The sequence below is a fragment of the Falco peregrinus genome, chromosome 1 (genome assembly GCF_023634155.1).
Source record: "Falco peregrinus isolate bFalPer1 chromosome 1, bFalPer1.pri, whole genome shotgun sequence".
Taxonomy (NCBI): Eukaryota; Metazoa; Chordata; class Aves; order Falconiformes; family Falconidae; genus Falco; species Falco peregrinus.
The window spans coordinates 19159167-19183944 of NC_073721.1; the positions used below are offsets into that span (position 1 = coordinate 19159167).

The following is a 24778-nucleotide window of genomic DNA, read 5'->3' on the forward strand; positions in this document are numbered from 1 at the left end:
CTGTCACTATTTGTCTTCCCACACAAATACAATTTTAGGAGTCCCTTGGAAAATTCCCCAGCTATTTCCCCCTAAACTCAGAAAAGCTGTTTGGTTTCAAAACACAAAAGTAAAAGCCCTGTTTGGTAATCTGAAAATTAGCTTTTCTTTATCTAGGGACCCCCAGGACTTCCCGGTGTGGCTGGACCTCCAGGGCCACCAGGACAGAAGGTATTTGCTCAGTTCCATACTCGCAGAGCTAAGGGAAACAGAGGAGTGGTGCAGGAAGAATTTCTACACACAACCTTCCCCAAAGCTCCTATTCTCCCTGTTCAGCATCATCAGACTGTCCTGCTGGCCTCTACCACTCCTCATGCACAATATCCTGAAAATATCTTTTCCCACAATGATAACATCTTATCTGAAAGATCTGAAGGATCTTTTCTACTTGCCCTCCACTTTAGGAAGCAGCTTATGGGAACTGATCCCTGTGTGGGGATTGTATTGGCTGGGGACTGTGAACTGTCAGTCAGGATAAACAAGGCTGGTGAAATTCTTGGGCAGTCACACAATGTGGCTTGTTTCAACAGGGGTTTCCATGCTTTTTTCTTGGTGACTATTAGTTACCAGAGTCCCTGCAGACTGTTTCTGTAATGTCCACCCTTCATCATCACGGTGCCATGCAGGAGGAGTCAGAACAGCTGCTTTCAAACTGCCAAAGTACCAATTCTGTGTTTCAGGGTGAAATTGGCTTGCCAGGTCCTCCAGGCCATGATGGAGAAAAGGTAAGACACTGCCTCTGTGAATTGCTCTTTCCTTCAGTGTTCTTATCTGGAGTTAGTATGTTCCATCTCTGTCACTGACATTGCACAGTTGCTTTTCCCACAGTGGAATAAAGTATTTTGCTTCGCAAAAATGAGCATTAATGGTTTATCAAAGTCTTAACTTATAAGGAGCAGCTGGGTTGGCATGGCAAATCTACTTTGTCCTGCCCGTGACTCCTCAGAGGGCATTACTGTGAGTGAGAGGTTGAGCAGTGAAAGAGACTCTGGTCCAGGGAGTCGCTCTGCAGGAGTAACCTTACTCTTAGCTGTAAATATTTCACTTTATGTTGTGTGGATTTCTGTTAGGGACCACGTGGCAAGCCTGGAGAAGTAGGGCCCCCTGGCCCTCATGGACTTCCAGGAAAGGATGGGCTACCTGGAATGAAGGGAGAGCCAGGTCATATTGGGGTCACAGGAGAAAAGGGCGATAAGGGAGAACCAGGACAAGCCGGCTCACCGGTGAGTAAATTGAAGCTGTCCAGGTTATGGGGCAAGGCCCTGGGACTTCTCAGATACCTCAGAGCCCCTCCGAGGTGGGTGCTGGAGGCACCTCGTTGCTGCTGTGTGAAGCGTGCCAATATGGAAGTGATGTCTTGGCTCCCTGGCTTGCTGAGGCGGCTGTCCCCAGCTACCTGCCCTGTTCTCTGGGCACTGTGTCACTTCCTCAGCTTGCTGCCTGCTGTATTGCTTAAACTGAAAAACCACTGTAAACAAGCAGGCCTGACCATGAGTGAGGAGGCTGAGGTACCAACATGCATGCCCTCCTAGGAAGGCAACTGCTTGGGGTAACCCCTTATATCCCTGCCACTAACTGGGGCAGAGTACCCAGTCTCCCAGCTACAGACTGTCACAACTTCTGTGTCCCCAGCACTAGTTGAGAGGATTTTATGCAAGAAGCTTCTGTCTCTACAAGATTACTAGGGTAAAACTCTTGTTGTCACAACTGGCTATTGGGGAGTGATTTCTAGCGTGAACTCCAGCAAACCGCACAACCATGAGCACAACGTGGAGGCGGGAAAGCAGTACCCCATCCCCACTCTGGGCACTGGCACGTCCGCGATGAGAGGAGGACGTTCAGGCATTTGCATGTCCAGTTTCAATACTAGTGAAGCCCTGCATTTCCCAGGGCACCAGATGGTTGTCTGGGGTTTTCAGTGTGTTCTTGCGGTAACCAGAGCCAGTCTCAGCTCTTGCAGCTATGTCTTGTGTGTCTGCCTGACTTAGCTTTGCAAAGAATCCACAAATCGTTCTTGATCCATAGGGTCTTGATGGCCCCACTGGAGAGAAGGGTGAACGAGGTGACCAAGGGATGCCAGGACCACCAGGATTGCCGGGTCCCATTGGACTTCCAGGATTGACAGTAAGAATGAAAAAGGCAGGCTGCTCTTTCCTGCTTGGCAAAGAGAAAACGGCGCAGAGCAATGCACAAGGCTTCATTTCCCAAAGTGCTGAGTATCTCAGGAGCCTCAAACCCCTACCCCTTAGTTAGGGGCTTAGGTGTCACTGAATGTCCATCAGGTCTCCAGCGACTGGCAGGGGTCTGGCTGGGTGTCTGCTCCCGTTGCAGTCTGGAGGCGCTGGCTCTGGTGGCTGCCCACAGCCCCTGCACGGCTCTGTCAGCTGAGATGCCCAGTTTGCTGGCAGCACGACTCTGTTGTCAACCTGCTTGCCATAGCCCCTCCCTTAGGGGCTGTAGTGCAGCAGAGAGGTGTCAGGCTGCTGTTGGGGAAAGGCAAGCAAAGCCCTGTGGCGCTCCCCTTGCACAGCCACGAGATACCGCCCCTGGAGGTTTCCCTCTTTGTAGGGTGTCTCCTCGGGAAGCAGAGGTGCAGGAGAGCCGCAAGTGAGCTGTTTGTGGAAGATATGGTGTGTTCCATCTCCTCCTTTGGGGAACTGCTGCTTGCCAGCATACGGGTGGGTGGTTCACAGGTGGCTTCTGATGCAGTGAGGCCCCAGACTGCACCTGGTTGTGACAGGGTCTGTTATTGTGTGCAGGGAGAGAAGGGTGAGCCTGGGGAGCGTGGAGACAAAGGAAATCCGGGAGAATCGGTACGTTACCTTTCCCATTTTCCTTCTGCAACCTCAGCAGTTGGGGAGGCATGATTTGGCAGCAGTGCTGCCGGCAACCAGCACGTCCCACTGTCTTATGACACACCCTTCACTGAGGACAGCAAGTTTCATCTTGTGCGAATGAATTGCCAGCCACCTCTAGCTCCCGATGCCCTACTTTTTCCCTTACACAAGAACAATCTATCTCACAACAAGCAATTGATAATGAAGGCCTGGGGAAGACTAGAAGATTGTAGAAAGCATGACAAATATTTTCCTTGGCATTTGTGGTGAATGGATTTCCTGAACAATACTCACATGTATCTACATGCATATATATTTCAATAGATTTTGATTCTTGATTTTGCCTGCTCTCCCCTCAAAGATCACCCCTAGCTTTTGTAATGCCCTGCAGCAGGGAGTCCCACAGGCTATCCAATACACTTCTGTATGTGTGGAGACAGCCACCTTCTTTCCTATCTTTTGAAACAGCTGCTAGCTGTTGGCCTTGAGCCTCCTTGCAGGAATGGTGGTAGAGTAGTGGCAGTGGATCTTTTTCTGGAAAAAACTCACTGCTTTCCCTCCTCCTAAATATCCTCAACTGCGGCATAACCCTCCCCAGAGCCCTGCTGCTGCTTCTCAGCTACTCTGTCCTGGGTTGTTGCCACTTCTGAACTCGGTCCTTAGGGGGAGTCCAGGTTTCCAAGCCTGGTAAGGCTCTGCTGCACCCTGTGCCCTGCCTCCCCTCTCAGCAGTTCCCCTCTGAGAGCAGCAGATTATGACAGCGACTTCTCTTGCATTGCTTTCTAGATATCTGGCCCCCCTGGTCCCCAAGGCCCACCAGGACCTTCAGTAAGTATTGAGTGATTCACCTGAGAAGCAAGGCACTGGGAATAAGGATAGAGCGGGAAGTGGCTGGGGAAGATTCTGGGCAGAGAAAAGAGCCACAAACACCGGAGCACTGAAACAGGGACGTGATTAGTATCACTTCAAAAACCACCTCCCCAGGGTAGGTCAGAGCTATGATGGGCTGGGTAGGTAGAGGGACAACGTTATGTTAGTCTGAGATGAAAGGGAAGACAGCAGCAAGACGGGATGGATGGGATTAAAGGGATCAACTGCAGAAAAGGTCTTAATAGCAAGCCTGGCCCAAGCCAGGTTGTCCTTGGCAAGAGTCTCATTACCAGATGAGAACAGTACATGAAGTGCCCTTTGGACAAATAAAGAGGCTTTCAGGCTCATCATTTGTGCCGTCACTGTGACAGAAAGGGAAAACTCTATACTGCACACTGAACTGGGAAACCTGGATTTTAAAGCACACCCTTAAACATTACTCATATCTTGTCTCTCATCCCAAATACAGGGTCTTCAGGGCCTCCCAGGACCGAAGGTAAGGCTGTAAAACACTACATCCTGAAATTTTAAGAGAATTGTCCCAGGTGCAAGAATTCCCTTCAGTATCAACTTCCTAGCTATCAAGTGATGCTTTTCTTCCATCGTGGTAAGAGGACAGATCCTTCTGGGTATTTTCTTGAAAAAAATTGATTAGCAGCTCTCACTTTAGGACCCAGAAAACTGGTCATTCCCTCCAGTTTTCACTCAGAGAAGTGGGGAGTCACCAGCCCTTGGAAATCTTCCCATGAGAACATAGTTGAAATCTTTGTCTGAAGGGTGAAGGTTTGTACAGTGGGATGAACAGCCTGTCATACAATCCTAAGTAACTGAGCTCTAGCTTAAAATTAGCCAGGTTCTATACCCTGTGAATTCTGTTGTAAAGCCACTCAAGAACTTCACTGCCCTTGGTGATGAGGAGTTTTCTAATCTCCATCTACATGTGTTTATGCTCAGAATACACCATTGGTCCGCCTGCTGTAAAAAAGTACTGAGATGAAAAAAATATTTGAGTAGAAATGTTCAGTATGAGACATGTATGTATGTCAGTACATATGACAAATGACAGTAGAGAGCGGTCTTTTTCCTCTGACATTCTTGGCAAAGATTGGAAAATACGGAAAGTGTCTTAATTCTTCTGGTTACGCTCAGTAGTTGGCTACCAGCGCTATTTGAGTGCTAAAGGGGATGGTATGTTTATCCTGATTCATCTTTTCTCCAAGTGTTGATTACAGATAGTTATCTGTCTTGCTTGTCTGTACCTCACTAGCCACTGCTATCCAGTGTCTAGGAAACTTCCACAGAGGCAGTTGTCTTTGGGGTATGTGCCAAACAAACGCAGGTGAGCCTGGCGCAGCACAGACTGGAGTGTAGGCAGGGGCAGTACTGCACCAGTTCCTCCTTGAACAGAGGATCTGTGTAGACTTAATCAGCAGGTGCAACGAGATGTCCTGAGTGTGGAAATTTTTGTTCCATCCCTGCAACCCGTAATAAGCCTTTTTGTAATGAGGCTTTCAGTAGTGGGAAAGAAGAGCATTTTACACCCTTTGCAGACATGTCAGAAATAAGTAACTCTTCCAGGCATGTGCTCAAGCCAAATGCTGGTGTAGAGCAGTGATGCACGGCTGTATCAAAACCGGAGCGCTGGCAGAGTGAGTCAGCAATGTGTTGTCTTACAGTGGTAGGAGAGTACAGCAAGCAGGCTTACTGTTACTGTGCAAACACGGTTCTTCTGACACTGCTGTTTCAAAATGCAACCACAATAATGTTTTAAAATGCCTTATGAACAAGAAGGGGGAGGGGAAGGAGGGGAGCAGGATCTTTGGGTTGCATTTTGAATTTATGAAAAAGGAGTATCTTGTTTAATATTGCTTTATAGTTTATAATACAGAATTTAAAAAATATAGTTGGAAAAAAATGATGAAATTATTTTTTTGCCAAATGTTGAAATCGATGCCTTTTCATTTACAAAAGTGTTTCCAAAAATTATTTCGGTATGATTTTTTTTCAAAGCTTATAGACGCTTGTCATTCACTTCCAGTGGATCCACATCTTAAAATGTAAAACCACCCTACCAGACAATTTCTAGTTACTTACATTAACCTGCCATTCCCTGCAATAGCCTGGAAAGCAACGCAGAAGTGAGCTCAGCTCCCCTTTGGCCGTCTTTAAGCACTGGGCCTGAATGTCCTTTTACTGCCATTGACTTAAAAGAGGTGCTTACACAGAGGTTGTCTGGCTGGTACTGATTTTCTCCACTGGGCTGAGACTCGGGCTAAAGCATTACTCTGCTGCCTCTTGTATTCTTTTTGCTGCTTCGCTCTCTGAAAGGAGGAATGTTTGTTATATAAGTGGTGTTATGGTGGGTTTATTTTCTGCTTCATCCTTCCTTTAGGGGGAAGCAGGGATTGATGGACTGAAAGGAGAGAAGGGTGCCCAGGGTGAAAAAGGAGACAGAGGGCCACTGGGATTACCCGTAAGTATCCAGGAAGCAAGCAGCACTTTATGAGCCAAACTTATATCAGCTGTAAAAAGATCCCTCAATAGGAGACGCACACAGGGATTTAACACGTAAAGTCAGAGATGATCTATAAATAACTGTGTCTTTGCTTTTTAAACCTAAAGCCTCAATTTCTGTACAGAGCCTTTATCTTTTAGATCTGTTAAATAGATCCTTGATCACTTTAATTCTTCCTGCTTCTGGCAGGATTGGGAAAAACAAGCAATAGGTTTCCTGTGGGTTCTTCGCACTTCACAAGACCAGAAACAGAAGTCAAAAAGACGTGAAAAAGAAAACACTTTTCCAGCTGTTTGTCACCTGGGCCAAACTTTGTACAAAGCTTTGTGCTTCTGAATGCAGTCAGCTTCTTCACTAGCCGATACTTTCCTCTCACTTCTGCAACGGAATCAATGCTTCCCCTGACATGGTAGAAGCTTGCTGTGTTCCCTGCTATATGTGAACTCAGCCACATCAGACTAGTGTTAGGGCACTGCTTAGCTTAGCAAGGGGGAATTGGCAGAATGATAAAGAAATTACAGTAGCTTTAGAGATACAAACCTGAAGACGTTGCGAAGCTCTAAGCTCACAATGTAAAAAGCCTCTTCTCCCGCTGTCTGAGCTGACAGATGATAATGAATTAGTGGTAACTAGTTCCACCCAGTTGCTCTGCAGCCCCCGAGTTCTCTCCTCATAAAAAGCACCAGTGGCAGAGCACGCCCTCTCCCTTTGCTGAACACACTGCCTGGAAACAAGCTCCGCAAAGCGCATCTTGTGTACTGTGTGACTTTGTTGGCCTGTGTTTGATCACCCAGATCCCTTGTCCCTGACTGAAATGTGCGTGTCCTTGTTTGTAAAACGTTTTCCTCCTTTTATTGTGCTATATAGCAGTTACCTTCTAGGGCCTGGGTGCATCGCATGTAGCTAGGCTCTCAAGCAACCTCATCATGTATGTATTCACTGTGGCTCTGTGCAGAGCAAGGGGGGAGAAAGCCACACTTCTGGAAGGCTCAAATGCAGAAGATCGTGCCTCAGCGAAGCAGAGAGGAGGAAAAACCCAGTCCCCATTTTGCCCTGAGAAATGCAAATGGAAGCTTTCTGTGTAAATGGTTATTCCCTCAGTGGGGTATCTGTGGGGTATCGGGACAGGGGACAGAGGCTTTTATGACAGTCTGAGCAGAAGATGCCCCAGCAATTATCCTGACAAGTTTATCAGCGTGGCAGGGAACATGCTACCTGGTTTTCCTACAGCAGTGAGCCCCATGAGAAACCAAAGTCCCTTAGCTCTTTGCATCACTCTTCCTGAGCTGTGGAGACGGGAAGACCAGCTCAGAAGCATCCTCTTAGAAATGTTTTGTGTTTGGATCAACAATATCTGCTGGCCAACTAGGGAGCACAGATTAGTGAGCTGCTAATAAGATCAGCGAGATACTGTGGATCTTGTATTCCTCCTCAGAGCTGCCTAAGTCTCTTCATGAGCTTTCCCATGCCCAATCCAGTGTGTTTTCAGCCTGTCACACTAAATGCAGTGTCAAACAGGTACTGAAATATTTCAAAGACAGACTCTGTAAAATCCCACAGCTGGATCTGCTGCCTTTTCATGTGTTACTTAGGACTTGACATCATGCCAGAATTTCAGCACATTTCAGCACTGATTGCAGTAGCCTTGGGCTTCTCCCTATGGCCAACAAGCTGAGTGTCTCCTAGCCACTGTCAAGAGAAAAGACACTGGGCTAGATGGGCCTTGGGCAGAGCCACTCTTAAGTTTTATGGATGAGGAAATTCAGGGCAAGAGCCAAGTGTTCAGAAAAGTGCCACATAATCTTCATCTGGTGAAAATCTGCACTGGTGACACAGGAAGATGAGCCACCTGTTTTAAAAGCTTCCGAACAATTGGACGTAGAGTGGAGCAAGCCTGGAGCTAAGCGTGGAAGTCCTACAGGACTTGGGTTTCTTGGTAGGACCGATGGCTCTGTTCTGCTTGTAAATGCCTCTGTAACCACAGGCCTCTAGTCCTCTGAGCCTTGTGTCTCATCTGTGTTGCCTAGTCTGCTGCAAAGGCAATGCAAGTTTCAACTCCACTGTCACATTGTCCTTTTCACCACCTGTCACAGAACAGCTTCTTCCTCAGGGGTTTTCTTGGTGGCACATAGAGAGGGAAATTTGCATTCTCAAAGGGATCTAAAAGTTGCAGGTCAACATTATATGTATTCAGTGTTTCTATGTTTTTGTTGGTTTGCCTGTAAGTACCATCACCTGTCCTTGAGATCTTAATTTTTGTTTATTGCAAGCATATGTTTGTCTCAAGTCACTGCTTCACTCACCTCTCCCCTCCCCTCTCCTTTCCCCCTCACCCTCCTCCCCTCTCCTCTTGCCTTGTTTTTGTTAACCCTCCCCCGTCTGTTCAGGGTGCTTCAGGTTTAGACGGCAGGCCTGGACCACCGGTGAGTTCCATTTCTCCATTACCCTACGTTCCTCCTCCCCAGTATCGTGATTTGTCTCGTCTCTTCCACCAGAGTCTCGTTTACACCAGGAATAACCTTCTTTTCTCCCAAAGCAGGCTTGGGAGGGGGGTTAAACTTAGACTGAGAAGTGCTGTCACATGCTTGTCTTTTTTGATACTACAGTCTGTCTGGATCCTGGGATCACAGGCTACTTGTTCCACTTTATCTCAATAACAAGATGAATGAAACCTCTGCATGGTTCCATGTTGCTCTGTTCTCCTGTCCTCTTTATTGTGAGGGGTCTCCATCCTGTCTTTCTCCACAGTAGCCTTGCTTGCCATCTTGTAGGGACAGTTGTTCTTCAGTTTTGCCTTAGGCATAATAATGACTGTGTGTCTTGTCCTGTGAGCAAAAAGCTTTGTGCTTTGTTTTCACACATGGCACTTCAGGCTGCATCGCTGTGAGTTGCAGGTATGCTTAAGGTACCTCTCCATAGCCTGGTAAGCAGCTCACCGCAAGAAGTTGCATCTAAAAGGCCGCCTGCAAGCAGGACTAGCCCTTCGCCTCTCAGCAGCAGAATGCCATGCAACTTCAGCAACTCCACACATGCTTTGCTTAGTCCCAGCTGCCTGAGGGTGCCAGTGGTGGGGTGTGTTCCAGTTTAATATATACCTCTGAGAGGCAGCAACATCTAATAGTGGAGCAGGAAGATGCAAGAGCCCCACTTCTTGCTGCTAACTCACTGTGAGATGTGAAGGAAACAAACTCCTTGTGCCTAAGTTTCTCAGTCTGTCAAATTCAGAATGAGACAAGTAACGCTAACCTGGTTCTGCAAGCCATTCTGCTGTTGTTGGGTAACAGAATGCTATTCTTGGCTGTTAAAGGGCCAAATATTTTTTAATCCCTCTTGGGAAATCACACATCGCTCATGTACAATCCATTTGACTATTTAAAAAGAAAAAGCAATTTCTCCTTCTCAGCATAACTGGAAATAATTCAGCTCTCTAACTTCTGAACAGAATCTGAATGGCAGCTTATATAGTCACTTGTTTTGGGAAACTGTAGATTTAACTTTATAAATGTGGTGGCGAGATCTCAATGATCTTAAAATAATGCATATGTGCAGGCAATTGAGATTTCTGTGATGTGAACTCCTGTGCATGACCCTAGGGAGAACCTGATTTTCTCACTTCCTTCACTACATTGAAGTTGTGTTGCACGAGCTACTTCTCCGCTTACATTCTGCAGATCTTAACTTGTCTGAAAAGCTCTCCTGATCCACATGAGTCATCCTGCTCACTTTGGAGGGGTTACTTTAGTGCCTAAGGATTACAAGCTCACACTAAAAAGTGCAAGACCTTTTCCATAAGGCTGTAGAAAGGTGTCCCTGTTCTGGAAGCGTCTTCCTTTGGTTAGAAGGCAGGTAATGAACCTCAAAGGTATCCTTTCGTCGAGGTTCCATGAAGGAATTGTGGCTCGATACCTACACGGTTAGCAAAGTTCTTGCTGATCTAAAAGCATGTGATACAGGGTTAGGAAGGTAAACACCTGTCTATATTATGTAGTTAGGTGGGCGTACTGCACACCGCAGATTAGAAAGCTATCCTTTATCTAGACTGTAGAATGTGGTCTGGGAGAGTTGTAAGAGACCTTCCAGTGGGAATACTCCACAACAAGTTCAAGCAGTCTATGCTGAATTGAAAGTGCCTAGCCAGAAGGACTATTGCCTAACTGCTCTGTTGCCGGCATTAAAGATAATCTTCGGTTAATTTCCCAAAGCCCAAGCAAGTCTCAGCAGCACTGGGAAGTAAGTTTGGTATGCTAGTGGGAGATGGCCCCTGTGTCAGAGGGTTGGCAAAAAGACTGTGTTTTCCTGTTAGCATGATTGGGAGCCTGGTGGAGTGACATAAAGGGCAAAAAGGGAACAGAGGGACTGGGACTGAATGATAGCCCTTCATTTGCATCTGTGTAGGTACACATCTGCATTCACCTCTGCAGCATGTTGTTTTTAAACTTGCATGATTGACTGGCTGCCTGCCACCAAGTAACAGACCTCTTTCATTTTTGCTCAACTCAACTGACTTCGGGGCCGGGGGGGGGGGGGGGGGGGTGGCGGGGAAGAGAAAATAAGGAAATAAAGAAAAAGAAAAGAAAATTTATTATCATATATCTAAATGACCTTTATTCTGCTACAGCTTTCAGCCTTGTCTGATAGAAAATGAGAGAGAAAAAAAATCCCTCCTGTGGAACTGGTAGCAATGCCTGCTGTAACAATTGTCAAGAGAGAGCTTCAAAATTAAAAATAAGGCTTTGTAAAATGGTGCTGGTGTGATCTAATGTAACAGTAGTTCCCATGTTCTTCAAATTGCCTGTAACAGCTACTTCAAATCCATCGCCACCAACACTGAAAGCTGTAGTGGTGCTAGATGCCTTCCACCACCAGACTGTCCTTCCCAGCTGTGCTTTTTCCTAAAGGAGCAGCAGTGTCTCCTGCCTTTAATGAGGCCCTGGAATAAAAATATCCTGATGTGTTTTCCTTCCTACAACTACAGGGTACTCCAGGACCAATTGGGGTTTCGGGACCAGCAGGACCAAAAGGAGAAAGGGTGAGTTTTCTTCAGAACGGACCAATGCTCTGTAATTTCTTTGAAGATACCGCAAGTCTCTGTGATGGTGAAGCTCTACGTTTTTCTAGAGCTGGAACCGCTCTCTCCTCGTGCATGTAAGACCCTCAGCTGGGCCTCTTTGAATTTTGAGTATCTCATCCTCAGGGTTTTCAGGTGCTTTGAAAGGGGTCCTTTACTTTTCTTCTATAGTGCTGTTATAGGCACTGCTGTGCTGCCTGTTTGTACTGAATAGGAATGTAAGACTTTCTACACTCTTGTCTTCATTTCAGGGCAGTAAAGGAGATCCTGGAGCTGTCGGACCAATGGGGCCAGCAGGGCTTCCTGTAAGTATGGAAGTACCAGGGATTTTTTACCTACAGTGCCTCTTCCCTTGCTGTGGTTGATAGCTTAAGGTGCTGCTGTAATACAGCATTTGCAGTTTCAGCTACGTTAGGTGATAAAAAACCAAAGTTGCAAACCTATTTACACTATGAGAGCAACAGAAAGAGCTTGGTAGCTTCAGAGCAATGATTCAGAACGAGGAGGATGAAGCTGAAGGCAAACTAATTCGCCTTGGTCCTCAAACTGCCAAAAGAAGCTGCACAGGACTCCCAGGACATGTTATCTTAGCCCAAAGAGCTGCTTTTGAGCACATCTGCTCTGTTTCCCTTTCCACAGCTTGGGTGCCTGCCTCCCACCTGTCTGGGAGGGCCTGTCTTGTCATTGCAGTGACAAAAGCTGCCTTCAGTGAGGTTACTTCCACTGTTTGGGACTATTTTTTGCAAAATGGGGCCCGTGTTGGAACTGTAGTGTTATGTAATCATGGAGCTGCTTTGTTGTGTTTGCTGGTTTTTTCAGGGGCTGCATTCTCTGAGCTAGTTAGTATTTTATCTGAAGAACCCTTAGAGTAGTAGAAGTGGTGTTACAACCTGGGTGGTCTAGTGGAGGTGAAAAGGAGGTTGTCTGCTGGAAAATTTTTTGTCAGGGTGGGGTTTTTTTTGTTTGTTTGTTTTTGTTTTTGTTTTTTTTTAACCATACAGCAATTGGTACAAATGGTAAAAGCAAACAACTGGGCACACATTCTTCTTTTTGAGTGGGAATACAATGGGGCCTACTTATTTTAAAATATTTCTTTTTGTGTTGATGTATTTCAGGGTTTACAAGGTCTACCTGGTGACAAAGGTATCCGGGTAAGTTACCAGGCAAACTTCTTGCATTTAGTTACTAATGTCTTCACACAGTGAAAGACTGGTTAACTCCTGAGCAACCTTAAGTAGCTAGCATGTAATTCTGCCTGCTTGACCTTCATATAAGTAACTTTACAAACTTGTATTTTAGCAGGTGATACCTGTAGCTTGTATAAATGAAAACTATAGGAGGGATTTTCTAATGTGTTCATTGCTGTCACAGCTCTCTTCTCACTGAAGCATGGGACTTCAGGTGTAGTAGAGTTAGGCTAACATGATATGCTTTAGGAAATCCTGAGTATCTATTTACTGGTGTGTGTAGCGATTCCCATAAGAATTAACTGAGGAGAGCCAGCAAATCTTATTACGTTACTTCTAAATTCCCTCTGAAACATGAAAAAAAGAAGGTTGCCCTCTAGCAAATGATCCTCCAGAGAATTTGGCAGATGGAAATTTGGAAAAAATAAATTAAATTCACCTATCTTAAAGAATCAGACACGAAGCCTCCTCAGGCATTGTCCTGAATGGATGTGATGGTGAAGATTTGGGTCAAAACCAATAACATGAATGGCTGCTTTTCTGTCATACCACCTGTGTTACAGAAAAATAAACGTTACTAAAAAGTGCATGTTGAGAAAATCCTTGCTTTTTCATCAGGTTTTCCACAATGTAAGGAATTTCTTGCCTGTTAAGGCTCTGAATCTTTTTGATAAAAACAGTTGAGAGCTATAGTTGAATATAATTTATAGTTAGAAATATAAATGTCTTCTGGATTAGACTTTGTAAGATTATAGTTTTATAAATACGTCAAGTAGTTCAACATAGCACAGATTTGTATGTCTTTATGCATGTACTCGCACATACATTCTCTTCATAAGACTCTGGTATCACCTAAGTTTATCTGAAAATGTAAAGTTTTACAGTGCATGTGCCTGTGTGGTGATTTCATTATATGAATTTGCTTTTGATACAATAGTGAGTGTTCTCTGTCCTTTATCTGCAATGTATTTCTGAGCTTACTCTGCACAGAATGGGCAATTTTGGAAAGCAGTAGCCAACTGGCATCTTAAACTAGGGGAGAAAGGTCCACGTTTCATGGGAGCTCTGAAGTTCTCCCCTTTTTTAATCACTGCATTTCTGGCTTTGCTTCTTAACTTCCCCTTCACTAAGATGTGTTTTATTTTGTTTGTGCGGCTTCTAAACAAAAAATACTTTAACAGAATTCCTAGACTTTTTCAGTTGGTTGTAAAACTGGGCATCTCCTTTAAAAGAAGGATCCCTTATTAGCTGTAGATAGGCTTTCACTGAGCTTTCACATGAAAACAAAGGAAAAATGAAACTGCACTTCCTTGTAGACGATGAATTGGAAAGCATGAGTGGGAAGTTTTGTTGGCCCCTTGAAGCATGCATGCACTTTGCATCACTGTAGCCAATATTTTGAAATGAGAAGTGTGAGAAACTTGAGACTGTAAAAGGGCAAGCGCAATATCTTTGCAGGTAGTATCCTAGAAAATACCACTTTTCCCACTGAGTCCTTGTACAGGGGCTTCCCCTCTTCAAAAATTGTGAGCAGGTCACTACTGCTTAGAGCTAAACAGCATGGTTTTGGTGAGTCCCCTTTACACTGCTGTTTTGTCTGAATGCCTCCATCCCTTTGAAGTCATCAGAGAGATCTGTCAAGTACCATTTAGCAGAACTGGACACAGTGCTGGTTCTCCAGGATTTGCTCTGCAGCCTAAACACCGGGTCTCCCCTACAGTGGGACACATGGCTTCCACACCAGAACCTCCTCAAAAGTGTGGGACAGTCTCTCCCAACTGCTGGCAAAACTATAGCAGCAGTTCAGTCAGGAGACTTGCAAATGAACAAGAAGAAAGCTGTGAAGTCAAAAAGAGAAGGCAACACCCCACTTCTGCCCTGTTCCACAGGGGCTGGGATACAACACTGGCCTCTGTGGAGGTGGGAGATGTGTCCATTTGAAATGCAGCTCTTCCTTTCAGACAGCAGCAGTAAGCACAGCGCTTCAGTGTGAAGGTTTTCAGTGCTGAGCACATTAAAAATGAGGATCCGCTTTGTTAAGCTCCCAAATACTTTGCCAAAATCCTTTCTATTACTTGATGCAGAGCAGTGGTTTGAAATCCCAGAAATGCTTCTGCTGCCCTTTTTTGAGTGGGAGGTCAGCATAGCTGCACCTGGGGACAGGTAGAGAGAGTATTGTGGCACTAGGTAGCAATGGGAACAGATGGCCTTTCAAGTAACCCAGCTGAAAAAGTATAAACCCTGATTTTTGCTACCAGGCTGATCTTTTCACTGTTATTTTAATGCCTGTGGTTTTTTTTTCCTGTGTGTATGTGCGTCTTCCTCACTCCTACAGGTCCACCTTTGTCCCCTTTATCCCTGCCTCCTCTTCTGCCTTTCTTCCCGGTTCCTTCCTCCTTCCTCCAGAGCAACCCATGCCTCATTTTCCTGGATTATCCTCTCTGTTCCAGTGCTTGGTTCTGGGTGACTTCTCATTACCTCTCCTCTCCCATCCATTTCTCTTGCCAGCTTTGGGTTTAACATTTTCTTTTTATTTTTTTTTACTAAGAAGAAACAGCAACCTGTGCTGTCTGATTTTATCCCTTAATTCCTTTAACACTCCCCACAAGGACCCTAAATGCAACTCCCTGTGCAAAAACTCCTTTTCCTGTTTTATGCTTAGCAGCTGTGAGAATTTCCTCTGTTATACAGAAAGATTTGGTATAGAGAAAACTGGCAAACACCCATGCTATGCCCTGCCTTGGCTGACCGGCTACAGGAGGGATGTATCCTCCCTGGGTAGGGAGAGCCAACAGGGCATCTAGGCATTCCACCAGCCCCATTCGTGGCGTGGCTGGCTTTCATTGACCTAATGCTGCCCCTCCTCAAGAGAGTAGGCCTCCTTTTTGGTTATGATTTGTTAAACTGTGTCCTCTCTGCCCTGGCTCTGGAGTAACTCAACATGGAGCCTGCGGAAAAATTGCAGTATCAAACTGCTGTAAGAATCATACCGCCCTGGGGTACGTCTGTGCTGCCAGAGCAGAGGGCCAGGGGCAGCCGCTGCCCTGTGGCTGTGCTGCTTAGGGCTAGTCAGCCCCTTGTCTAACAGGTTTGTCTGGGGGAGCACTACTCAGAGCGCCCCAAATGACAAGCAGGCTGTGCAGATTGTCCGGGCCGAGTACATGCTTCATTCTCTGGCTCTTCTCTATTTAGCATTGTTGACGCACCCCAGTGCACAAATGACTGTAAGATTCGGGCAAACACGCTCATTCAAGTTAAAGCTTTGCTGCTGTGAGATGTAGAAGTAATTGTACATCTTAAAAAAATAAAATAAAAACCTCTCAAAATCCCTAAACCCCCCCTTCACACACCCCATCCCCCTACAAAAAAAAAAAACCCAAAAAAACCCAAAAAACCCCCAGCTTTTAAGGAAATGCTAGCAACTCATGGTGGCAAGCAGTGTTCATTAAACAGTTTAACCTTTTCCCATGAGTGAGAATTTTTTTGAGAATGAGAATTCAGAGTGGTGAGAAAAGTACAATCAACAGAGGGCATCTGTGCCGGCAGTGCCTTCCTACCACAGCAGGAGAGGCTGCCTGGGGTCTGCTGCAGGTCTGGTCATCGGAGGCAGCTTCCCCAGAGTTCCTGTGGCAGAGGAGGGACCCTGTGTGTCTAGGGCCAGCCAGTTCTCAGTGGGTGCCTCTCTCTCCAAATGTATACCGTACTGAAGGTGTAGGAAGTCCAGAGAAGTCATCTCATAGTGATGGTGCTGATGGAGGAGGAGTAGTGCTCCTTGCAGGCCTGCCCATAAAGTTCAGAGGCGCTAGTAATCCCTTTGATGCAGAGCCCTTACAGTCTACCAGTGTGGGACTTTAGCAATGGCCCATGTGTTTATGCAGCTAAGTAATGGTTAGTAGCTCCATATGTTGTTTTCCACTCAATGTCTCAAAGGGAGATTTCTCTTCTTTTCAAATGTTTCCTAAATGTTTATCCTTTTTTAAAACTATCGCTGACATTTGTTTGAAATGGATGATCCTAAAGCTTTTGTGTATTCTTTTTTTCTTGGACTAAACTATTATTTACAGGGGGAGAGGGGCAAGAAAGGCTCTAGAGGGTCTAAAGGGGATAAGGGAGACCAAGGAGCGCCTGGATTAGATGCACCCTGTCCGTTGGTATGTTCTGTTTCATCAAATGTATTGTTTTAAGATTTGTTGATGGGGAAGAAAGAAGGAAAACATAAATAATGGTCTTGCAAAAGTACAACACTCAGGTGAGGCCCAGCCTGGTTCCCACTGCTATCAATGGCAAAGCTGCCATCATGATGGGGAACCACTGGTCCTTTGAGCAATCAGGCTGTTGAGTGACCATGCTTATATTCCTTCCTCTTCCGGAGCTCACAAAGGTTTGGGGTACATGGGGTGTCCTATGTGCTGGGAGCCCAGGGCTTTCTCCTTTGTGGATAGAGCCCTGTGTCTCCTCTGCTGCTGGTTGTGGCTCTTCTCTGGAGGTGTTTAATGTCATCATGTCTACGTAACGGCAAAACCTGAATGCTATTTTTCTTGCCTTGGAATAACAGCCAGCTGATGTGATCGCCTGAGAGCAACACAGGGCACTCGAGCTGCATTACCCAGAGGGAAAACAAATCTCACTTATTTCATAAGGGATATGTTTCTGTCAAAAGATACTGTCTATAAATGTAGACAAATGAATAAATATAGGAATTTGTGTACATTTTCATCTAAACTCATACACTGCGGCAAACTGCCAAAAATCTGCAGTACTGCCATAAATCCCAGAGTACTTGTGGATCATCCATCCAGAAATCCAGCTGCTGAGTTTCCTAGTGAGGACAGGAAGAACGGATGATTTCAGGACAGAGGAAACACCATTCTCGTCCTTCTCAGATTTAGCTCAGAGAAGTCTCTCCTGACTCGCAGACAACAGAAAGGAAACTGCTACTACTGATTACACAGGCAAAACTAAGACAGAAAACACGGGCCATCTGTATGATGGGTATGCAGCAGAGTGCCCTGTGATAATCCCAGTGGGGGACTCGGCCTCTCCTCCCGTGACATGGAGGTAACTGGCATTAACTGAAATAACGATAGTGGTTGATTTCATAAACAGGGTCTCCGAGGTTTTAAAGGCGAGAAGGGTGAGCCGGGGTTACCTGGGCTGGACGGCCTGGATGCCCCATGCCCATTGGTATGGCGTACCTTCCCTTTCCTGCATGCTCGTTTGCTTTTTCTATCTTGGTTGTTATTTTCTGATACTTTCAAATAGATGCATGCCCTAGAAACACCTGGCAATTCCTTCCTTACCTATCTCCATCCCACCTTCCTCACGCTGCTGTTGTCGGAAACAGGCCCTTCCCTTCATGCTGAGACTCACAGCTGCTGCCAGCATTACTTTGTGGCACGAGGGAAAATGCAGTGGGAATGAGGATTTATTTACAGCTGCTTTAATTCTTCCTTTGCCTGCAAACTGACAGCTTTCAGTAGACTAACGTATGAAGACCTGCCTCTGCACTGCCTTGGCTTTCTAGCAAGGAGCTCTAATGCTCATGTCCTTCATTAACTCTAAGAGCTTGTACGTGGCTAGCACAGCCTGACGCTGCTTGGTATTACCTCAATCACCCTGTACATTAACATGACTGAAAAAAGAGAGTTACCCTGTTAGCGAGCCCATGCGAAATGTATTAACTGGATGCTTGATTCCTGCTAGATAGTTCCTATTTGTGACTCTCCCCAGAAGTACAAATGGTACCCATAGCATCGAAGAAACTTGAATTTGGAATCGCCTGTTTCCCAATATCCACCTTATTCAAGTATTAAAGGATGATTATTGTATTAGTGCCTCGTCTAACCCAACTACTGTAGGACAGAGGTATTCAGTAATGCTTAATCTCAACTGATTTCTAAGTATCCCATTAAACAACACTGATCTATCAATTTATTCTGAGATTTTCTGGAGATGCGGCAATCGGGAGGTTTTTGCTCCCTACAGCAGTCTCAACAACTCCGTAATACTTTGAAACTTGTACTTCTCTGACCTTCTAGCCCCTGCTTGACATGACTAGATTTGCCTGAGCATGGTCATTCCAAGCTTTATGCTTACTTAAAGATGTTTGATGCCATTTACAAGGGATGGGATATCAATCAGTTCAAATAGGTGGAAAAATGCCAAAGAAAAAAGCCACACTTAGTTTGGGAGGTTTTCTTAGTCTCCTGAGCAAACTAGCCCTGAAATTGCCATTAAAAGCCTTTAGTATTTGACCTTTGTGAAGAGCTAACGGTCTTCCTTCCAGCATTCCCTCCTTTGGGTGCTGCCAGTGTCCCTTTAGGGCAGCAACTGCAACAGTGACCGCTTGTAAAGTCTCAGTTGCTGCCCCGTAAATGTCAGGTAATAGAAAGAAACTCTTCTGCCAGTCCCACAGGTGAAATCACACCTTCCCAGAGCAGTCCACAATGGTGAAAAAACACTGAGCCATGTGTTTTGCCTTGCACTGAAAACAGCCAGGTTTCTATGGAGTGAGCTGAACAAGGCACCTAATTTCACAGGTGCAAAGATTCTAGCAGTGCCCTGGCAGACTACCTTTCTTTTCTTGTCTCTCCTCTCAGTTGGGATTTACCCTGCATGGCCATGTTAGAATGTATACTTCTTTTCATCCCTATTTTTGTTAAGGGAAACTTGCCAAAAAATCTGATGAAATACAGATGCCGTTATTTTTTTATATATAGTGTTCTGGCATGCAAGCTAGCTTGGGAACGTGAATAAGCATGTTTTTTGATCCAACTAGGTTAAAAGCCTAGCATCCAGCTGACACATTCATGTGTGTAATCCATGGAGGCTGTGAACTAATGCTTTACGCATCTGAGATATGTGGAAGGAGATACTTGGTACTAATAAGCATGTCGCATTTCCGTTCTCAGCAAAGTCGCCTGCAACAAACACTTCCTTGTGACCCTGGTCTTCCTTTGATCCGTAAGCTGTAACTCCCTGGCCTCCCATTCCTTCATACACCTAACTTCCTATCTCCTCCTGCAATGCACTACACCAGTCATTCCTACCACCACCAGTGTACCAATGGGAACGCCACAATTTACCCAGTAATTAACCCGCAATTTAGTATTTCCACATAATGGGGGGAAGGAAATAGCACAAGGAGACCACAGTCCAAAAAAATGTGTTTGAAAAGCAATATGGTTGTAGCATCATGGCAACATTCAGTTCATTGGTCCCTTGAAAGTGCATGTCCTTTAAATAGTTTATTTCTCAATATACTACTGTGCATTTGCTTTTCTGTTTGGTTTTTTTTTTCCTTTCCCCTTCTCAAATGGGATGACATGCACTGCAGATTTCTCACGCAGTACTTGAAGAAGTGAGAACTGGGTCATTTGACTACAGAAACGTGCCTGCACTGTGCGTTGTACAATTTCACTCCCTGGTCTTGAGTTCTCCTGAGGAACAGCAATAGCCCACAAATCTGACACAGACACACAGCAGAAGTATTTGACTTCTTATGTCAGAGGTGTATCTCCTTACATCTCCTGCTGAAGAGCACCTGATCATGTATTCTTACATCAAATTGGGCTGCACTGAGATGAAAGTAATGGCAGTAATTCACAAAAGCATTTCCCAGCCATATAGTCTCAGTCTTTTAGTAGTACAACCCTTAAAGTAGCGAACCTTCTTCAACGTTACTAAAATTTAAACAAAATTAAAAACGACACTCCCATTTTGGGATGTGTAGCCCAAGACGTCAGGGTTATAGAAGTGCCAGGGAATTCTCGCGGAAACCTCAACTGACTTTATTGAGGCAAAAGCTCCCCCTCAGGGAGTCAGCTGAGACATCCTCCACCAGCACAGGGTCTGCCTAGCCACTTGCCTTTCTAATTTTCCTGGGGCAGGATTTTCTCAGAGGCAGGAGGGGACAGCTGGGCAATCTCTCACATGATAAAGCAAACCCTTTAAAAACAGGGCAGAAAGGAAATGGAGTTTTTTCCAGACCCTCATCAGGACCCAAGATTATTGCTGCCTCTGGGGTTTGCTTACAACCTCAGCGTTACGGAGTCAAGCCTGAGGACACAGACCAGCCATCTCATGCTCTCCACTCACTGCCATCTGCCTGCGGTATTTTTCTGGCTGAATGGGACCTCCTGTGCTCCCACCTTCCTCAGCGAAGAACAAGGATGAGCCTATGGACCTCACGTACATTAAGTTCCTTGCGTAGCCTGCGGGCCAACCCCCTCCTCAGTCTCAGCCCTTGCTTCAAGCTACACTGGTTATGTCAGCCAGTAGTCTGGGTCACTCCAAAGGGGTGAGGAATATCTTTCAGGAATATTCCTCCAGCCCTGGTTCAGACTGTTTGTTGCAGCTGTAACACTTAACCCACACCTTCTTTCGTCGATCTCTGAACTTTTTTCTGTGTTCTAAACTGCTATTTCACCTGTCTTTTTTGCAGGGAGAAGATGGCCTTCCAGTTCAAGGCTGCTGGAATAAGGTAAAACAATCCTGGAAATGTTGTGACCGTGCCGAGCTGGCAGTACTACAGGTCCTGCTAATGTTTGTCAATGAGTCTGGCTAAAAGCAAAAGAGGTGTGGAGGCATGCATGGGATTTCCAGGACCATACCCCTGAAAAGCAGCAAGCAAAACTCTTCCTTGTTTGTATATTTATGGGATAAAAGGAGATAATTTGTGTCCTTTGAGCTGCCTGGCCTTGAAGAGCAGTAATAATTGCGTACAGATTAGATTTCTGGCTAGTTGACTCAGCAGAGGCTGGGAGCTGGCATGCCCCAGGTAGCCCTGGTGCCACGGGAGGCTGGTGGGAGCTGGCAGAGGGTCATGGCTCGCTTTCAGCAGAACGACTGAGCTGCGGCTCTGTGCTCCTGCATGTCCCCGCCGGGCTTTCGGCACTGGGCCCCGCAGTGCTCCCGCCGCGAGAGAACGGGAGGGAATGGGCTTGCTAGCTCAGTTCGGGGCTAGCACTGAAAGGAAGGTGCAAGTACCTGTCCCCTCTACCCTCCCTTTGCTTCTGATGGTTCAGCTGCCTCAGGGGTCCCCTTCTGAAGTTCCCTCAGACTCCTCTGCCACTCCTCAGGGTCTAGCCCACCTTCCGCACCTGCTGCGTGCGTTAATGCCAAGTACTCAAGCCACAGTGGTAGGAAGAAAGTGGAGGCAGAGAGTCAGCCTGGATTGAACCTCCCGTCCTCCCTGCCCAGGGAAGTGAAAAGGATCTCTGCTGAGATCCAGCACCATTTCTTTTCCTCCTGGAGACTCCAGAGCCAGCTTCCCTAACACTGTCCCGCTGTCCTTCTATCCCATGAAGTGGCCTTTCCCCTCCTGAGCTGTCACTAACATTTGTTAGTGAATTGTCACTAACACTCGTTTATGTTTTCTTTTGCAGTGATGATTCTAACCCTGGACTGGCCTGTGTGTGTTACTGTACATAGAATATTTATTTTTATACAGTGTTCTTCTCTGAAATGCCAAAAGTTATGCATTTTTACAAATTATCAAAAAGCTGCATATTTTTTGTACAGAAAATACTAGATCTTCCTTCTTCCCTGTTTGTCAGTTCTCTGTATAATTCTTTGTCTGCATTATGCTTGTTTTGTCATGGAGTACAGCTGTAATATTTACATGAGATTTGTGCACACATGATGAATATAGGAACTTAATAAATTATTGTATTAAAAGTGCCCAAAGGAACTACCCTGTATAGATTTAAAGGTAATTTTCATTTTTCAAGCTGGGATCGTTCAAAAATACTTCAAATTATTATGTATTTTTTATTAAAGCGAAACATTAAGAATTTTGTTGTGATTAAATTAAGGTGTTGCTGAAAAACCTCACAGTAGCCACTGTATGCTGGGAGCGGAGAGATTCCGTGATTAATAGTTATCAGACAAGGTCTATTTCTTGATCATATTCAGCCAGCCAAGCATGGCCTCCCGCCAGCTCCTGGGCCATGCAGGAACGGTACCACCTCCTCCAGGAGCTGTGGAGTTAGCTTGTACAAGGAGAAGCTCTTAGTCTCTCGCACCTCCCATGAGCAGTTACTTAGCTAGAACAACCTTCATGGCAACGAGTCCTGGTCAGCAAGAAATTCTAACGTGTCTAAATTGTAGGCCTGCAGGTTGCTTAATTAAAGCCTCATTTAAAACTGCATACAGCAGAATACCTTGATGATATCTTAATGAATGTGTATTAAAGAAATCAATCCACACGGCTTTTTAAAATGTTAAGGTCGCATTCAAATTTGCTGTGTCATCTTAATTTGCATATGTACATCTTAATTATCCTTCTTGACCTACCTTTATTAAGGTCTCAAGTCTAAACTACCCATCAAGAAAAATTATACCCTAGGACTAAAGTGAAGATCACAATATACCTGCCTTTGAAAATAAGCAAAGGAGTGGAAGCCTAAATCTTTCCCCTAAAACACATCCACTTTCCTTGGTCCTTCGCGCAAGGGGGGAAGGCAGTTTGCAACCCAGAAGTTTTGAAGTGGGTGGAGAGAAGTTATCAGTATTTAAAGATGCCGAAGGAGAAACAGAAGCGGCAGTTCATTAGACTGGCCTGCTGAAGCCCTGCTCTTGGCATAACAGAGCCGCTGCCGACGGGGCCCAGCACCCCCTCCCGCGGTGCCCTACGTATGGATCATGGGCTGTGTTCGCAGCAGCTTCTCCTGGCTACAGCTGTGCCAGCTGAAGTGGTCACCACTACAACCACCTCCTATACGCAGCTGTTCAACCCCTATACTCAACTATTCATCTGTTTACAAACTATTAATTAGGAGGGGTTCCAACCAGTTCCATACGGTGTTTTAGCACTGTCAGAGCAAAACGACAGAGTAGGAGATGCACTTCTCTTGCACGCATAGGAAAAGGCCTGCCAGGGACTGCCCAAGGAACCAAGCCCATCCCGACTGTTGCAATCCATTTGCCACCTCACCCTTTCAGAAATTTGTTGGACTTCATCCAAAAAACAGCGAGGGTTCTACCCCCCCGTGTCCCTTGTCCCCCCATCCCACGGGCTGGTGCTGACTCAGATTGCTCTTGCAGTTAGTAAACTCCTTGCAAACTTTCAACCTAAACCAATTCATGGCATTTACAACTATTTCTTCTCACACCAGCATTGTCCTTTGGATTAAACTTTTCCATGCATGATGTTTTCATGAGATGCTTGGGGTACTAGAGCTTAAATGACACAGAAAGAAAACGAACTACAGAGCAGTGAGGGATCCTTGTTTGTTTTCTCAGTAATCTATCTCATTAACATAAGACCCAGCTCAGTTACAAGGCTTTGCAGCTGTGAAGCTTAGCTAATTGGAACAGCACCACTTATTTAAACGAGTGCCACACAACTCTGGTGTTTTAATTGCACACCTGCTAAACACAAGATAGTTACTAAAGACCCAACCAGGTATGCTGATGGCACATTGGTTTGGGGAGGTTATAGTAGTAGTAGTAGCAGCAGTGAATTTCTGCTCTGGTCTTGTAGTGCTCGGCTCACAAGGTAGGTAATTTCAGTGCTTTGGTCCCTTTTAAAAATGCTGGCTGTGTTTAATCCTTAGAAACTTACAGATCCTCAGAAAAACCTGCCAATGCTCCCTGTTCACTTTGGTGTCTGTGTGGGTTTGTTTTGTAACTGTTATTTGTGATTGCACCGCATGGGATTGTCTTTGCTTGGGTTTGTGTGATCTAAAAATGATTGAAGCATCCTCTGTTGCCTTGTTGTGACACAGCTACTAAAGGGTAGCTTGAGATGATACTGCATCTGGCTTATTTCTTGGGCTGGTTTTCAACCGATGTATTTGTGAGAGAGAAAGCTTTTGCCGGAGGCATAGGGGGGCCTTGAAATGCAATTGCCAGAACTCTTGAAAGTACCTCACTGGTGTCAGTAAAGAGGCAGGACAGGAGGGCTAGTATGAGCAGAAGAGGCTTGATTTTCTTTACTTCCGGCTACTCAGTGTAATTCTACTGTTACAGTGGTGATGCACCTGACTTACTCCAGTGCAAAACCACAAAAGACATGGTGCCACAGCTTCCTTAGGACTCGGCCGCTTTCTGCCAGCAAAACACAGATGCTCACACACGGAGCATTAACACATGCTTTCACCCCTATTACCTTTTTCTTCTTTGTTGTCTCAGAACACTGTTTATACCATTGGTTTAGCTTCAGGTTAGCTCTGGGCTCTACAGGTGCTTTTTGTGGGCAGCAGAATTCATCACCTTCTGATGGTGCTTCCTTTGGCATACCCTTAAAATACTGAACTTA

At 45.5% G+C, this 24778-nt stretch overlaps 1 protein-coding gene across 1 annotated transcript in view; it reads left to right on the plus strand.

Moving 5' to 3' along the window:
* The window catches only part of COL13A1 (collagen type XIII alpha 1 chain), a 61077-nt gene extending 38732 nt beyond the window's left edge, over nt 1-22345 (plus strand). The window contains exons 28-42 of the mRNA XM_055819978.1: nt 157-210; nt 720-764; nt 1110-1262; nt 2065-2163; nt 2799-2852; nt 3663-3704; nt 4216-4242; nt 6139-6219; nt 8649-8684; nt 11237-11290; nt 11581-11634; nt 12445-12480; nt 16581-16667; nt 20960-20998; nt 21903-22345. Of these exons, the coding sequence (XP_055675953.1) occupies nt 157-210; nt 720-764; nt 1110-1262; nt 2065-2163; nt 2799-2852; nt 3663-3704; nt 4216-4242; nt 6139-6219; nt 8649-8684; nt 11237-11290; nt 11581-11634; nt 12445-12480; nt 16581-16667; nt 20960-20998; nt 21903-21905 (864 nt within the window). The 3' untranslated portion in view covers nt 21906-22345. The remainder of the gene's footprint in view (nt 1-156; nt 211-719; nt 765-1109; nt 1263-2064; nt 2164-2798; nt 2853-3662; nt 3705-4215; nt 4243-6138; nt 6220-8648; nt 8685-11236; nt 11291-11580; nt 11635-12444; nt 12481-16580; nt 16668-20959; nt 20999-21902) is intronic.
* The last annotated feature ends 2433 nt before the right edge of the window (nt 22346-24778 follow it).